The sequence below is a fragment of the Medicago truncatula genome, chromosome 3, assembly GCF_003473485.1.
Source record: "Medicago truncatula cultivar Jemalong A17 chromosome 3, MtrunA17r5.0-ANR, whole genome shotgun sequence".
Lineage (NCBI taxonomy): Eukaryota > Viridiplantae > Streptophyta > Magnoliopsida > Fabales > Fabaceae > Medicago > Medicago truncatula.
In genome coordinates, this window is record NC_053044.1 from 7,695,026 (window position 1) to 7,712,780 (window position 17,755).

Consider the following 17,755-nt stretch of genomic DNA (forward strand, 5'->3'; position numbering starts at 1 on the left):
CTAATCATTATTTCATTATTTTATATGAAACACAGGTTCTCTTATTAATGACTTGAGTCCAATTTAATTGGTAATAGTTTGGCATATACGAATAGATCATAGTGCATGTAACCAAAAAATACTACTAATAAGTAATGTATATATTGATGTTGATATATAACTAGTAAAACGGTCGATAAAATAAAAATATTAAAACGGTCGATAAAAAAACTAGTAAAAGAATATATTTTTTTAGCGGGGAGTAAAAGATTTTATTAAATGTCTCCGTGAGTTTAGTTCAATTGGTACGGACATTGCATAATTTATGCAGGGGCCGTGGTTCGAACTCAAGACACCTCACTTCTTCACATTTAATTGTGTGAACTATAGACAATATGCCACTAGACCACAAAAAAAATTATTAAATACTTTAAACTATAGACAATATGCCTAGTGGTCAGAGCTCACACAATTTAATTGTGAAGAAGTAGTGTGTCCGGGGTTCGAACCCCGGCTCCTGCATCTAATATGCAATATCCCTACCAACTGAGCTAAACTCACGGGATCAAAGAAAATAAAAAATAAAATAGATTTTTACTAAGCATTGAAAGAGTTAGATCATTTTCTCGTAATGATATGAAATTATGTTTAAAATATTCATCAAACTTATCTAAAATGTGATATTCATCAAACTTGATATTATTTCTTCAAAAAGAAAAATCAAACTTGATACTATTATGTTTCAAATATTCGTCAAACTTCTATACATGGTTGGAACTTGGAATATCATTGTCAAATACTTAAAGCATGCATACAAATTACTACATGAAATTTAGAGTTCCAAAATGAATTAAAGATTTATTAATTCAGGGCAATTTATTATTTTATTTTTTTTGAATTTAGTAAATGAAAATATTATTAATACTAATATTTTGCATAAGCAGAGTCCAATTGAACTTACCTGAAAGTATGAGAACAAACAAACTGAGATCTGCCAAGGAAAGAGAGTATAAAAAATCAGATAAAGATTTAGAGGAAATATGAAATATAGCAATATGAAATTTGAGTAACAACGGAACTTAAGAGTAAAAAATGTATTTACTAAGATTTAAAGAGAGAAATTACTTGAAAGTGAGTAGAACAAAGAGAGTGAAGAACTTGAAAGATCTGCGAAAGAAAGACTTAGAGGAAGCACAAGAAGATATTAAAGATGAAGTTTGATATAAAGAGAAAGTACGAAGTAAAAAATGAATGAGATGATGTATGTACCTTTTGACTTTGTTATCAACAGATAGAAGATGTATACACGCGTCTTTCCACACACCACACAAAAGGATCACACCTTCCTATCACTTGCAAGGAAATATGAAGGTAAGGTAAATACTCTTATTTTTCCTTTTTTCTAATACTTTTTAACTCTTATTTTTCCTTTTTTAAGTTAAATAAATATTTGTAGCACCAATAAAAAAAAATTAATATTTGTAATAAATTAATCGTTTACATTATCATTATAAATGGCTAGCGCAAAGCACGTGTCCGTCTTTCCGCTCTTTTTATTGTCTTAATGTTTGAAAAATATGAACGGTGTTTTTTTTATGAAATTTTAATTTTATTAGAATTATAAATATAAATATAAATGTTTTTTGCTTTCAAATTATAACAAATCAAATTAATCATGATTATCTATTTCAATGACACCAACAATATAACAAAACAAATATAATCTAAATTCTTAATTTTTTTATGACACTAACAACAATTTTAATTATAGAAAAAAATTGAAAAAATTATAGAAAAATTATTTAAGAGTATAATTGGATTAATGAAAAAGTAAGTGTGTGTATATGTGTGTGTATATATATATTTATATTCGTATAGTTTCTTACACTTTTGTAAAGGATAAAGAAAAAAACTGGATATATTATGGACATATATATGTTCATAGTTAATGGTTAGAATTCACATTTTTTAATGTGAATAAATAGCGTGTACGGGGTTCAAATCCCGACCCCAGCATATATCAATACATACCAACTGAGTTATGCTCGTAGGGATAATATTGTCTGAGTTATTAGAAGTGATAGTGTATTCTCCAAAAAATTACTTGAGAATCTCAAATTTCTAACCGTGTAAGTAAAGTTCATTCATATATGTGTAATATAAGTCAAATTTGTCTGCGATAAAAATGTTTTAACAACCTACTTAATGAAAACCGAAAGAAACAACATTCTTGAACAATAAAAAGTAAACATGATAAAGACAAGGTTTGCCTCTCCCTCGAGGTAAAGTATTCTAAATTGAGAGGACTTTCTGTTAATAGAAGTAACTGTGAGATAAATCTATGAGAAGAGAAAATGTGAAAGTAAAAAAAAAAGTAGTGATATAGATTGTCTATCTACTTCAACCCATAAAATGAGAATTCAGACCAAATCATACCTAGACAACCACCGACACATGAGATGAGAAAGACTAGGCTGAAATTTCAAACCTTTTTTTTGTCTAGATTGTACCAACTATTATTAAATAAAGGCTAAAATATGGTTTTGGTCCCTGCAAATATGCCTCGTTTTGGTTTTAGTCCCTGCAAAATTTTTTTGTTGTTTTTGGTCCCTGCAAAATATTTTGCAGGGACCTTTTTCAAAATCAAAAGATTTTGCAGGGACTATTTCTCTAATAAATGGTTAAGTTATCATGTGACACGTGTGCAAATTATCACAAAAGTGGAGCCAGGGACCAAAACCAAAATGAGACATATTTGCAGGGACCAAAAACAACAAAAAAATTTTGCAGGGACTAAAACCAAAACGAGACATATTTGCAGGGACCAAAACCATATTTTAGCCTTAAATAAACTAACGAATTTTGTCCTACAATATAAGTTATAATTTTTAAAGTATATTTTTTTTAATAGAAAACTCTCCTAATTAACATACTGTATTTTGTTGTTATATTTAATTAAAATTTTAATTGACGTTAAATTTTTTAACACGATCATACATATCATTTTTTCTTTTTTTTTTTTACATTAATCATACATATCATCTTTTAGTAAGTGCGTTTCCTTAAAAAAAAAATCTTAGTAAGTGCGTTAAAGCTAGGTATACAAGCTTAGTCTTCTTTAATTTGCTCCGAATAAATCAACATATTAAGAGGATTGTTCTTTGACATCTAGTTATTGCTCACAAACATCCAAAAGACTTCAAACGAGACTTGATTATCGTTTGAATACTTTTTAAATTGGTTAAATCAATTGTCCTTTGATCTTTTTTTAGGGTACCTAAAGAACATTGTTGCACATTAAAATCAATTTCGTGGCATTCTAATAAGTACTCGAGTTATTAAAAATCCAGCTCTTTACATCAAGAGAGCAATCCCGGCTCTACAATAGCATTCAACATAATATTCAACATTTCTGCAACTAACAAATATAGAAAAAGAGAAAGAGGGTCACCTTGTCGAAGTCCTCTTTTCAGAGAAAGTCATCGGTTGGACTCTCATTAACTAATACATTCGCTAAAACTTTGTACAAACACCCTACCACTGAAATTGGTCGAAATCCCCCTAATCTTTGCGGATTCTCCACTTTAGGAATTAATCCAATGAAGGTATAATTCATACATTTAGCCAATATACCATTTCTATGAAATTTTGAAAGAAATATCATAAAATCTTGCTTAATGTCACCCCAAATTTCTTTGATAAACCCAAAATCAATTCCATCAGATCTAGGATTTTTAAAATTGTCACGGTTACACCACGCCACTTGTTTAACCTCCTCTTTAGAGAACAGTCTAATCAAATCTACATTAACCAACACACTAAGATACTTGATGCTCAAGACATCTACACTAGGATGCTCAAACTTGGAAGTCATGAAATGATTTGCAAAGTGATCGAAGACTGCTCCTATAATATTATAACCGCATATGTCTAAACACCGTTAACTTTTTACATGATAACAATGTTGATCCTCTTTCTCTTCGACATCAAGCAATGAACTAGTTTCTTATTTGCATCACCATCTCCTCAATCTCCTCTTAGCGAACCAGCCTCCTCTTCTATTACACCCAATTCAAAATACAACTTATTTTTTGTCGGTATATAAATAAAGAAATTATAATAATATAATTTTATATTGGCTTAATGATGTGATTAGTCCTTGCAATTAGGCGTCATTTAAAAATTCGTTCCTGTAATTGCTAATCCTTGCAATTGTTAATCATTTAAAATTTGGTCGTTGGACCAACTTAATCACTGCCACGTCACTAATTTGATGACGTGGCAATCACTTTCAAAATAAAATGTAGGATACACAAGGCGTGTTATTCCCTTTCAAATATTTTTTTGATACAGAAGAGACAAATATCAGATTTTGACCATCTCTCTTAATATAAGAAGGGAAGATGTTGTGGAAAACTTATTTTTGCCCATCAATGATTGGCTGCCACATATCACTTTTAAGGGTAAATTTTGTCTTAAAATTACTTTTTCTAACTAAATGACCTCACTTAACTACTATGATGTCATTTAACTATAAAAAGCTTATAGTTTGATTTATTTTGCTCTTCAAAAAGTCAGTTCCATTACATGCCAACTATAAGCCAGATTTTGGTTGACACGGAATCCAATCAATGGAGCCAAATTCTCAATTTCAAAATTCAAACAGACTTTATATTTATCCTTCAATACTCATATTCTCTCATCTTTCTTTCATTTTCCTTTCCTCTTTTTTCTGACTTATTCTTATCTACATTTTTTCTTCTTTTCATTTCTTTAGCTTCATTTTCTTCTCTCATTGCAGGAAATTCTTTTTAAAACGAAGAACACAGACAGGTAAAATAATTTCTTTTCATCTTTACAAAACCATGAAAATGATCATTAAACTCATTATTTCTTTAATTTTTCATCTTCATTTTATTGTTGAGCTTCATATGACATTTAACAAACTATAGAATCTTCAACATCACATATGAGGCAAAACAAGAAAATGTATAAAGATGAGAAGTAAAAGAAAGAATACATATCCAAAAACAGTCCTAACACAATTTTACAATTATATCAACAACAAAAAAGCAAATATACAAAATATATTCATTAGAAAATTGTTTGTCTTGCAAACTTGTCAGCTGATCTAATGTTTATCCTTTCATTGGCAGGAAGATTCCAGATCACATACGAGCAATAAGGGAAGGAAAAAAAAAACAAAAAAAAAAAAAAGAGCCCATAAATAAGAGATAGAGGGATGAGCAATTGAGAATATGGTTTAGTATCAGTTTGGTTTTATTTTTTTATGCATAACAATTTCGGCTTTGTAAATAAAAAAAAAACTATGTTTTTAGTTAAACCACAACAAGTAAAGTAATAGCATAAAGTGAATGTTTTTAGAAAGAAATGAATATTATTTGAGTCATATTACAAGAAAATGTAAGTGAAATTTTTGTTAAATCATAACAAGTAATAACAGAAAGTGAAAAAAAAAAATTCTTTTGATTTACAAATAAAATTTTTATTCTTCTGTAAAAAAAAATCCTAAATTCTGAAGAAAAAAAAAAAAGCTGTTCTATCAAAGATTCATTGAAAAAAGATTTTTGTTATCAATCTGTAGCATAAAAAAAAAAAAAAAAAACAGACTTTTTTATCAGTAGCATCAGAACTAAAAAAGATTCATCTACAAAAGAAATTTTTACATCTCTAGAAATAAAACAAAATCACATCCAATTTCATATTTGTATTGTTGTTGCTGCATGTAATGGAAACAAAATATGTAAAGAACTTGACCTTGATGAAGACAACAGCCCAGGTTTAAGTGTTTGTGTAAAAATTCTGACTCAGATCTGGAAACCACGTAAGCTCTTTCCCGGCGCGGTGGTTGCAAGCTCCGGCGTGGTGGTCACCGGCGAAGGTTGTCCGTTCCTGATTTTTTTTAAATGGGTTTTGTAGAGAAGATGGAGGGGACTCTTTTTATGGTGATGGATTTTCAAAAGCTTGTGCGTGGATGTCAAGATCTAGCCGAAAAGATGGTCGTAGGGAAATTTAAAATCATCTTTGAGTTGAAATAAACTTGATAGAGTATAATTACAGATGAAAAGGAGAGGATGAAGATGGTGGAGCAATGTAACGACCGCCGGAGACACACTGAAGGAGGGAGGAGGAGGAGGCGGCGGCTAGGGTTTGTTTGAGAATGAGAGAGTTTTCTAGATTTCTTTGGTGAAGAGAGAGAAAATTAACTTTGAAATAAATATGGTGTGTGTGGAATAAAGTTAAATGACAAAAAATAAAATAAAAAGAAAATTATAAAAATATACTCTAGGTTCGTACGAGATATAAAGGGGTATGAGAATTGCTGTTCCCACTTTTACTTTGGCTGTGCCACACGAGTAAATTACTCAAATACCCTTCAGCAGTTAACTGCCGAAGTTTTAGAAATACGGCTGCAGTTAACTGCCGAGTAAAACTTCGGCAGTAAACTACCGAGGAAAACTGAAACTTCGGCAGTTAACTGCCGAGGAAACCTCAAACCTTTTTTTTTTTTTTTTTTTTGACAAAATTCATAAATTGTCATTAATAACAAACCTTTTTTTTTTTTTGACAAAAACCATAAATTGTCTTTAATAATATTTATTGATTTTGAATGTTTCAATCATTATTTTGGTACGTTTTAAACAATTGCAGTATTATACTTATGTGTATATATCTTAATAAGAATAACATTTAAATCAGTGTAAAAATTAAGCATTTGAATATTGTTTTGCACATTACTTAAATACAAATAACAATAAAAAAATCGTTAAAATAATTGTGCACAACGATTTTTTTAAGGTATAATATGTTGTTATATTTTCTACATTAAAATAATTGTGTATAAAGATTTTTTTTTTATTTAAGTAATTTGCAAAACAATATTCAAATACTTAATTTTTACACTTATTGAAATGTTTTTTGAGGACTTAAATGTTAAGCCTAAAACAAAGAAAAAGGAAATAAAAGAAGAAAATTTCGTGAAAGTTCTTTGGAAATAAAATAGGCAAAAAAAAAAAGATCAAATGAGTAATACAATTAAAATAATTGTGAATATTTCCGTAAAAAGGAAATAAAAGAAGAAAATTCCGTGAAAGTTTTTGGAAATAAAATATTCACTATTGTTGAAGATCAAAGCAGTTATAACAAAAAAAAAAGATTTAAAGGAGTAATACAATTAAAATAAATAAGGAACGCAAATCAATAAAATTAAAAACGAATTATTAAGAAAAATCAATCAAAAATGATAAAGACCGCGGAATATTCTCAAAGAATAAAAAAAAAAAAAAAAAAACAGATTTGAGGTTTCCTCGGCAGTTAACTGCCGAAGTTTTCAGTTTTCCTCGGTAGTTTACTGCCGAAGTTTTCCTCGGCAGTTAACTGCAGCCGGTTTCATAATTCGGCAGTTAACTGCCGAGGGGCATTTGAGTAATTTACTCGTGTAGCATAGCCAAACCAAATGTGGGAACAGCAATTCTCAAGGGGTATAGACTTTTTTTATTGCAAAATTAGTGTAACATAATAAAAATAAAAATAAATAATTTCTTTAAAAAAATAATTATTATTATTATTATTATTATTATTTCTTTATCAAATAATAAAAAAATAGTAGTAGTTTATTTAACCTCTAAAAATATAATTTAATAAATGTTATTTTACATACACATGCGCGCTCGCGCACACACACATATATATATATATATATAACGACGTGTTTTTTAATAAATAATAATAATAATAATAATATAATTATTTCTTTATCAGATAATAAAAAAATAGTAGTAGTTTATTTAACCTCTAAAAATATAATTTAATAAATGTTATTTTACATACACGTGCGCGCGCATATATTTATATAACAACGTGTTTTTTTACAAGATCTAAAGACGTGTTGTTACATTAATTAATGAATATTAAAATTTATTTTTTTTATATTCATAAAGACATAAGGTAAATAAATTTCATTGTTACATAAAAATAACGGTAAAACATTGATCGTTTGATACGTACAACATATCAAAGAGAGTAGTATTAGAAAAAAGAGTGATGGGTATAGATTTAAAGTGAGGCAGTAATAGACGAGGTATAAATAGTTTAAAAAACAGGTTTTAAAAAAAGAGTGACAAAATATATTATACAAGGGTCAACTCATCATCACTTCAGAATTTTAAAATAATTGTTGTAAATGAGACAAGTTGTCACTGCGCAAAATTTTTAAAAAATTTAAAATAAGTATTGAACATATTTTGGTAGTGGTCGGGGTTTGAACCCCGGACCTTACATATATTATGCATTATCCAAATCAACTGAGTTAAGTTCATGAGGACATAAGTATTGAACATATGATTTGTCATCACTGATATATTATAAAATAATTATTATACACAAGACAAGAGATACATTGATACATATTATTAAACCATAACGTAAGTGAAAAACTAACTTAAAAAAATAATAGAATTATACACGGCATTTGTTATCATTGAGTGCAAATTCAAAATAATTATAACACAGAGACAAGTTGTAGCCGATATGAATTTTAAGATGATTATTAACCATGTGACATGTCATCACTGATATATATATATATATATATAAGGATTTGCTAGAACACACCCACTAATTTTTATATGGGAGTGTTTTAGCAAACCCCATATATATATATATATATATATATATATATATATATATATTATACATGAAACAAGTTGTTATTGTTAACTTAAAAAAACTTTAATAATTATTATTATGACGAAATTGTCACTGATACAAATCTACTAACATCTACTTCTTCTAACAATATCTAAAAAACGAAGTCCAACAAAATAAATAAATTAGTCTACAGTTATCAGGGGAAATTAGTTATACATGACCATTATCTGTAATTAGTTTTAAAAAAAAAATTAGAACATAATAAACAAGTTGTCGCTCATATAAATTTCAAAATAATTATTAACCATGTGACATGTCATCACTTATATATATTATAAAATATTTTTTTGAGGGATTATATTGTAAAATATTTATTATACACGAAACAAGTTGTCATTGTTAACTTTAAAAATTATTATTATACATGGGCGAAGTCGTCACTAATATTTACTTTTATAGGGGGAACCGATACAAATTTACTAACATCTACTTCTATTAACAATATATATATATATATAAATATATATATATATAATCGAAGTCCTTCAAAATTTCATAACCGTCCATATTAAAATTCACTATCTTCTTAATTTCATGTGTTAACTTTAAAAGATTTATTATACACGAAACAAGTTGTCACTGTTAACTTTAAAAATTATTATTATACACGGGTGAAGTCGTTACTAATACAAATCTACTAACATCTACTTCTACTAATAATTATTTTTATACACGGGCGAAGTCATCACTGATACAAATCTACCAACATCTACTTATACTAACAACAATAACAATATATAAAAATCAAAGTCCATCAAAATTTCATAATAATCCTTATTAAAACTCATTATCTTCTTAATTTCATGTGCATAATTGTCATTTTTCAAAGTTTAATTTATTTAAAAAAAAATAAATCTAATTACGGACAACGATCATCACAAGTGTAACTAATTTCCGCTAAGAACTATGTAATTAATTTATTTATTTTGATGGACTTCAATTTTTATATATATTGTTAGTAGAATTAGATGCATACTCCATTTTTTAATCATAATATAAGTGAAAAAATGACTTAAAAATTTAAAAAATCATCATTATACGTGATACATTTTTTTATCCCTTATACGTGATATATGTTATCATTAGGTACAAATTTAAAATAATTATAACAAAAGAGACAAGTTTTCGTTAATATAAATTTCAAGATAATTATTAACCATGTGACATGTCATCACTGATATATATTATAAAATATTTATTATACATGAAACAAGTTGTCAATGTTAACCTTAAAAATTATTATTATACACGGGCGAAGTCGTCAATAATACAAATCAACTAACATCTACTTCTACTAATAATTTCTTTTATAGACGGGCGAAGTCATCACTAATACAAATCTACTAATATCTACTTCTACTAACAATAATAAAAATAAATAAAAATCAAAGTCCACCAAAATTTCATAATCGTCTTTATTAAAACTCATTATCTTCTTAATTTCATGTGTTAGCTTTAAAAGATTTATTATACACGAAACAAGTTGTCACTGTTAAACTATTATCATACAAGGGTGAAGTCGTCACTGATACAAATCTACTAACATCTAATTCTGCTAACAATATATAAAAATCAAAGTCTATCAAATTTTCATAATCATCCTTATTAAAACTAATGAATAATAATTCGACATTTTAATTGATGACTTTTCTAAAAAAAATTCATAATCATCTAATTCAGTACCAATACATTAACATTGCATCTCAATTGTCTTTTCTATATTTTTAATTGATTTTAAGTGTCTTCTACTAATTTAAAAAAGTTTAAATTACCTAATCAATTCAATTTTACTTTATTCTACCATCAAACATATAATACACAAATAATTTGACATTTACTTTACATTTACATAAAATTCAATTATATCAAAATTCTTATTAAAATTTAATGATCTTTTACAAATAACAAACATTTATTGTACCCGTGCGTCAGCACGGGTTTGTTACTAGTTTGCTTAAGGGGAAAATAGATCCTCTCACTTTTTTTCATTACCATGTTTTCTCAAATTTTCAAACTCAACCCTTAGTGTACTTTTTTTTTTTCCTTCTAAATTTCAAAACTATCCCCTTTTCATATTTTAAGGGTCTAGATAGATGTTCACATTACTCCCTCATGTTTTTTTTCAACATGAAAAAATATATTACTTTTTTTAATGAGAAAAAATATATTATTTATAAATATTAATATCATTCTCTAAATAAATACCTTTTTAAAAAAAATGTAAAAAAGTTGGTAAACTAAACCGGTAAGCTAATCTCTTGCCATATGGAGTATTTTTTTAATTTTTTAGGGAATATGGAGTAATTTATATTGATAAGAAATTGGATTTTTGCAATATCTAAAATAATGTCATGTCATATTATTTGGTGAGAATAGTTGATAGGAGCTAGATTTAGATCTCAAGTAGCATTTTTTTATAAATAGAAAGAATAGATACCAAGAAAACACACCATTATTCTTGATCAGAAAAATATTCCAGCCTTTCAATTTTCAAATACAATGAACCATGATTTTGTTTAATTTAATTCTTTACTCTCACTCTCAGCTTCAGTCACAAACACTGAAAACAATTTATAAAGAAAAAAAGAAAAATACCTTTTTCTTTTTCACTTTCCAACAGTACTAGTAGAGTAGTTAAACAGACAGACAGACATAAACCACCGTTTTCATAAGATACTCTTCAATGCCAATGAAGCAACCCAACAACTCCTGTTAAGGTTCTTGTCTTCCTTCTACTATTTTTCACTGTTTTACCATCAAAGTTTGTTACTTTCTTTGACCCTTTTGATTGTTCTTTCATTTTTCTCTTCTGGGTCACTCTCTTATCATGTTGTTTAGCTGAATTCTTACATGTCTTATTCAGATCTTTCATTTTCTGATCTCTCTTTCACATGCATTTTTATATGTATGTTTGTTTAGATGCTTGTTTTTGTATTATTTAATATTTTTTAATGATAGAAAATGAATATGGTTTTTTTGACTGAGTTTGAATTCAACTTCAACCTATTATTCTATGTTTTGATTAATTATATCTTTTTTCTGTGTCTTCAAGATTTAAAATATTAATAATTGGTTAATGTCAATTACAAGTTTTGTGCTCGTATTATTTGTCTGATTTGGATTTATTTAATATTACTAATAAGGATGTGATTGTGAGCATGTTTGAAATTATGATTTTGAAGTTTTTTTTTTCTTCATGATTCTCCAATATAAGAGACAATAAAATAGCCCTTAATTTTGTTCTTGACTTTTGAATTTTGATACAGTTAAGTTGTGTAGGATACCTGGATATCTGATTGAATTTATACCATTACTAAGTCATGGCGATGGTCCATGATATGTTAGCTCATTGATAAGAGTTTGATCTCGTGGTTCTTGAATTTAACTAATAATAATAATATAAGTCATAGTGATGATTATTGATTATGACAAGGACACACCATGATGGAATGTTAATGTTGCTCTTTATTATTACTATGACATTATTAATTTGGAGTAATATTGAATTTTTATTTTTTTGTAAGTAATGAGTACTATACTTTCCATTTCTGGAAAAATCAAGTAATCAATTAATTATTATTATTATTATTATTATTATTATTATTATTATAATACTCATTCTCTTATTTTTTTTTTATTTTTTTTATTTTTTGGTGTTCAGTTACTAATCATTATGTAGTTTTTATGTAAAACATAATTTTGTATTTATTAACTGTATAAAGAATCTGTCAAGAAAAAAAAAACTGTTAGATAAAAGAAAGTTTTAATTATTTTCTATAGTTTCATAAGATCTTTCTTTAAATTACTGCAGTTAATTTGGATTAGTTGTGTTGGCCTTGGATGCTGCTGCAATTGATTCAGTCATCATGAGACTCTACCATGCATTGTTTCTATTTTTGGCTTCTCTTCAAGTTGCTTTAAGTCAAGATATTGAACACGGTTCGCTACTAGTAAATGGAGCTCAAGCAAAAGCTGAAACAGGTGATAACTTTATTTGTGCCACTATTGATTGGTGGCCTCATGATAAATGCGACTACGGCCATTGTTCTTGGGGATATTCATCTGTTGTAAATTTGGTGAGTATTTTCAGATTTTCATCTGTATAGAAAATGAAATCAATGCTCTTCTTGAGAATTTATTATATTTCCTTGAAAAGTAACTAACCAGTTTTAGTCATTGTTCAACTGAATGTGGATTGATTTTGCAGGACTTATCTCATCCTTTCCTAGCCAAAGCGATCCAAGGTGTGTATGTCTAAATTACTTAAATGTAAATGATTTAGAAAATTAGTTAGTTTGATAACTGATGTTCTTAAAATCGGACTAAACCGGCCAGTTATTCGCTTGGTTAACTTTTCAGTATTTATTTGTCATCCGGTTCAACCGTGGTTGAATGGATTGAACCATGACTCGGAGTCGGATGTCTCAGTGGTTTGATCTCCACTCTAGTTTTTAAAACATTGTCGTTTTTGTTAATGTGGCAAAATGAAGTTTAAATGTATTAAGCATAATGTTATTCTTTTCATATGATTTTCTGATAGCCCTCAAGCCTTTGAGGATAAGACTTGGAGGTTCTTTGCAAGACCAGGTCGTGTATGACATAGGAAATTTGAAGTCTCCTTGTCATCCTCTTCAAAAGATGAATGGTCAAGGTTGGTTATTTGGATTTTCAAAGGGATGTTTACACATGAAAAGATGGGATGAGCTGAATCAATTTTTCAATCAGACAGGGTAAGCATCTTTACTTCATATTTGTTAATATCATCACCGTGACACTTACTTTCTCCTCTTTAAAACCAAATGAAAGCAATTTGGCATTTAATTAGGATATATATAACAAAGTTATAGTTTTCACTCTAATGGCTTTGCTGCTAAAGGGAATGTGCACCACTTTCTTGGTGGTATAGTAGTCTCTCTGGCTGCATTACTAAATAACCATGCAAATAAAAGGATAGTTTCAATTTAGTCCTTTCTTTCTTATAATTAAAGACTTTAGGTGATTCAATGTATTGTCTTCTATCCTGCATTATTGTAACAGTTTTTGATAGCTTACAAAGAGTATCTGAGATATCAGGATGTGTTCAACCCCATTTTGTGTAAATATGTACCAAAACAAAGTACTTGGATGTCTGTGTCTGGTAGAATGATGATTACTTGTGGTAGGTGTAACTTAACTGAAGTTTGATACTTGCAGGGCCATTGTGACATTTGGCTTGAATGCGCTCCGTGGGAAGCACCAGATTAGTCATCATGTTTGGGAAGGAGTCTGGGACCCTACAAATGCTTATGATTTTATAAAGTACACTGTTTCAAAGGGATACAAGATTGATGCATGGGAACTTGGTATGACAATAGACAAAGTAGTTTCTTATTTTCATTAATTTAATAGTTTATTTTAGCATATGCCCAATTGGCGGACTATTAATAGACTGATCTATAGTTGTCAAAGCCTAGGGTTCATGGTCCAAAAGGTCTAAACAAGTGTTGTCAACCGCGGATCGCATAAAACAGCGATTCGTTCAAATTCCATTACACAATAGTGCCTCTGTGACTATTATTTGACTACATTTTGTTAGCATATGGCAGAACAACAGCGATTTCTATAAATTCTACTAAACCAATTAGATTTTATCCCGCTTTAGTTTCTCTGTTATTTGACTACATTTTACCCGATTTGGACTTATTGCATATGATTATGTAGGTAATGAGTTAAGCGGTAAAGGCATTGGTGCATCAGTTGGCGTTACACAGTATGGTAAAGACTTGATAAAACTTAAACGAATTCTAGATGTGTTATACGAGAAGTCCAGGTTCAAACCTTCACTTGTAGCACCTGGTGGATTTTATGAAAAGGAATGGTACGATAAACTTCTTCAGGTTTCTGGTTCAGGCATAATCAATGTTCTGACTCATCATCTATATAATTTGGGCCCAGGTTTGCTTGTCACTCACATAATTCTCTCTAGTATAGTCATTTTTACTGAATATTTAATAGTAGTGGAATAGCATCAGGTACAATCAGTTGAGGAAATAAAAACATGTTTTATTGGTAGACTGTTGCTGTTTTTTTGTAAAGAAGGTCGTTGTTTGTCCAGATGTTTTCTTCTCTTTACATTATATTTTTTGGAAAGAAAATACCTTTTTCCCATAAAAATCAGTTATATGAATTTCTTTTTGTAGTGATAGATACCTACCTAGTAGTGCGCCTTATATATTGACAAACGGATATGAAAAATGTTAACGATTACTTTTTAATTTCTTTTACTCGAGGGACAAAATATGAGAGTGTGTAAATTCAAGACAAAATTGGTGGTTTACTCATTTAAATTGTAAAGGGTAGCCTTGGCGCAACGGTAAAGTTGTTGTCACAACACATGACTGAAAGGTCACGGGTTCAAGTCCTAGAAACAACCTCTTGCCTAAAAAATAGGGTAAGGCTGTGTAATGGTGGGACCCCTTGCCCGCATGCAGGATGATATAGTTTTTTCACTTGCATTCGAAATACTGTTGTCTGCCTTTCATAATCTATTTCTAAGTTAATTTCGCTTTTCAGGTAGTGATGGACATCTTGAAGGGAAGATTTTAGATCCTAATCGCTTGAGCAAGGTGGAAACAATTTTCAGCAATCTGTCAGAAACCATTCAAAAACATGGTCCTTGGACTTCTGCATGGGTAGGAGAAGCTGGCGGGGCATATAACAGTGGCGGCCGTTGTGTATCTAACACATTTCTGAATAGCTTTTGGTAATTGATTCCATCATTTTCTTTTCCTCTTTCTAAGTTTTAGGTGCCAGAAGAAGAATTTTGATTTTTATTTAGAATGTGTTTAACCGAATATTTGAATGATTCATAGGTACTTAGATCAACTTGGAATAGCATCCACCTACAATACTAAAGTTTATTGTAGGCAGACATTAATTGGAGGGAACTATGGCCTTCTCAATACCTCCACGCTCGCTCCTAATCCTGACTACTACAGGCACGTATAAATTAAATATTACTGGATTTTTTTTAGAGATTAATAGATAATTTGATATACTTTTATTTGAGGGTTTATAGTGGTTATGCATGTCATCGTCAAACATATCTAATCCTAGATTCTGGTTCTGCAAACAGCGCACTATTGTGGCATCGGCTGATGGGAAAGAAGGTTCTTGGTGTTTCGAGTGATGTTTCCTCGCCATTTTTACGCACTTACGCCCATTGTTCAAAAGACAGAGTAAGTATGCTCATTTAGTACAACACATTTGGATGGATATTATTTTATAGAGACGGGATGAGTTTAGTTTTCATTCTTTTATATATGATAAATATGACTGAAATTATATATGATTGATGTCCCAATTCTTGGAAAATTAAAGTCGATATGACATCATACTAAGCTCAACACATGTGTGTAAGAAATAATGTAAATAGGGTAAATATTGATTGATTATTTTGGTGAATATTATAATTTGATTACCTTAATTAGTGTAACTATGGACTGGTTCTTAGTAGTTTCATACTTGAGACGCATAAGTTCTGTCAAATGTCTCAGTTTCGTTTTCTCTCAGCATGATATATGTAGTTTAACGAGAGCCATCTCCATTCCCAAATAAAATTGCAAGTAGTTGCAAAAAACATAAAGATCTAGAAATCATAGGTAGTGCGTAAATATTTTAGTATTTAATGGTAAGCAAAGCCATCTCCATTCCCATTAAATACTAAAATATTTACGCACTACCTTTGATTTCTAGATCTTTATGTTTTTTGCAACTAAATGCAATTTTATTTGATATTGAATGTTTGAAAATATTGAATCCAGGTTGATTCAGTGTCATTCTTAATTTGTTCACAATTCTTTTTCTTGAATCAAAAATTTGCGGTATCTTTTGACTTTTGCTAGTAATTTCAGCATTCCTCAAATTATTACGCATTTCATTCTACAGGCTGGTGTAACACTACTGTTGATCAACTTAAGCAATCAAACTCACTTCATACTCAATGTGAAAAACCCTGTAACTGTTAAAGCAAATGAAGTGGCCAAAAACATCCATGAAGAAAAAAATTCATTCTTTCACAATCTCAAGAAAGCATTTTCTTGGATTGGAACAAAAGGGTCAGAGGTCACATTCAGGGAAGAGTATCACTTAACTCCGAAAGATAATAACCTCAAAAGCCAAACCATGGTGCTAAATGGCATTCCACTAAAGCTAACAAATGAAGGGGATATTCCAACAATGGATCCAGTGCACAATAATGTAAGATCTCCAATATATATAGTTCCTTTGTCAATTGCATTTATTGTGTACCCTAACTTTGATGCTCCAGCTTGTGCTAGATACTGAAAACTATACAGTTTAAGGTTTCTACTTTCTATATAGTCCTGTAAACTAGGCATTAAAAGTATTGAATTGCAAGCTCTTGGTAATTGTAAGTAGTGAGCAAGTGATATAGCATTTACAATAATTTTAATTTTGAAGAACAAAAGAATGTATCAACTTGTGAATATATTTGTTGGTTTGAATTTTATTTCTGGTTTCACTTGAAGTTCCATGCAAATGTATTGATTCCTTTTGCCATCAATTATCACATGTAAATGTGTACTACTTTTTAGTTGTAACAAAAAAAATAAAATAGTATATGCCTATGATGGAAATTGATCTTCTCCTTTTGCCATCAATTATCAATGTTGTTTGAAATCAAGAGTAATCCCGCAGATCACAAGGCTACTGGTGAGGTTATGGTACCAAACTACAATGCTGAAGAGTATATTAATACCTTAAAAAAGGTTTGTGACATCAGTGATACTACCGAATTCACAACAGGAGAGTTAAAGAGAAATCTTAGAATACTACATTTGATGGTGCATATTCTAAGATAGATAATCCTGAACTCCATTTGATATATGTTTTAGGACACAAGGTCAAAATAAATTGGCCTCATTACTTCATATCCGGAGTCGCAACATAAATCCATCTTTTTCTTACTGCTCTATCATATCTAGGATTTTGAAGCATTTTGAGATCAAAGCTCCTGCTGAGTTTCTTGAGGCACCTACTCTTACTC

At 29.4% G+C, this 17,755-nt stretch overlaps 2 protein-coding genes and 1 long non-coding RNA gene across 8 annotated transcripts in view; 1 reads left to right on the top strand and 2 right to left on the bottom strand.

The window, feature by feature from the left end:
* Positions 1-1,267, bottom strand: part of LOC120579639 (putative disease resistance RPP13-like protein 1) — a 45,022-nt gene extending 43,755 nt beyond the window's left edge. For all 5 annotated transcript variants that reach the window (XM_039832163.1, XM_039832164.1, XM_039832161.1 and 2 more), the window contains exons 1-2: positions 1,105-1,267; positions 941-970 (exon numbers count right to left, since the gene is read on the bottom strand). The gene's annotated coding sequence lies outside the window, so the exon portion shown is untranslated. The remainder of the gene's footprint in view (positions 1-940; positions 971-1,104) is intronic.
* Positions 1,268-3,276: 2,009 nt separating this feature from the next.
* Positions 3,277-6,238, bottom strand: LOC120579664 (uncharacterized). The gene is made up of 2 exons (XR_005645409.1): positions 5,758-6,238; positions 3,277-4,037 (listed from the first exon to the last, which is right to left on the bottom strand). It is a non-coding gene; the product is annotated as an uncharacterized lncRNA (long non-coding RNA).
* A 4,893-nt stretch (positions 6,239-11,131) lies between these two features.
* Positions 11,132-17,240, top strand: LOC120579640 (heparanase-like protein 1). Of its 2 annotated transcripts, none has more exons than XM_039832168.1 (10): positions 11,132-11,426; positions 12,521-12,785; positions 12,917-12,953; positions 13,250-13,439; positions 13,903-14,051; positions 14,410-14,643; positions 15,262-15,451; positions 15,561-15,686; positions 15,824-15,926; positions 16,636-17,240. In XM_039832168.1, exons 2-10 carry the CDS (start codon positions 12,576-12,578, stop codon positions 17,032-17,034), a joined length of 1,638 nt encoding a protein of 545 aa, XP_039688102.1. In that variant the 5' UTR covers positions 11,132-11,426; positions 12,521-12,575; the 3' UTR covers positions 17,035-17,240. The 2 variants fall into 2 exon arrangements, with proteins under 2 accessions (XP_039688102.1, XP_039688103.1); XM_039832169.1 differs by lacking the exon at positions 11,132-11,426 and adding an exon at positions 11,594-11,614.
* The last annotated feature ends 515 nt before the right edge of the window (positions 17,241-17,755 follow it).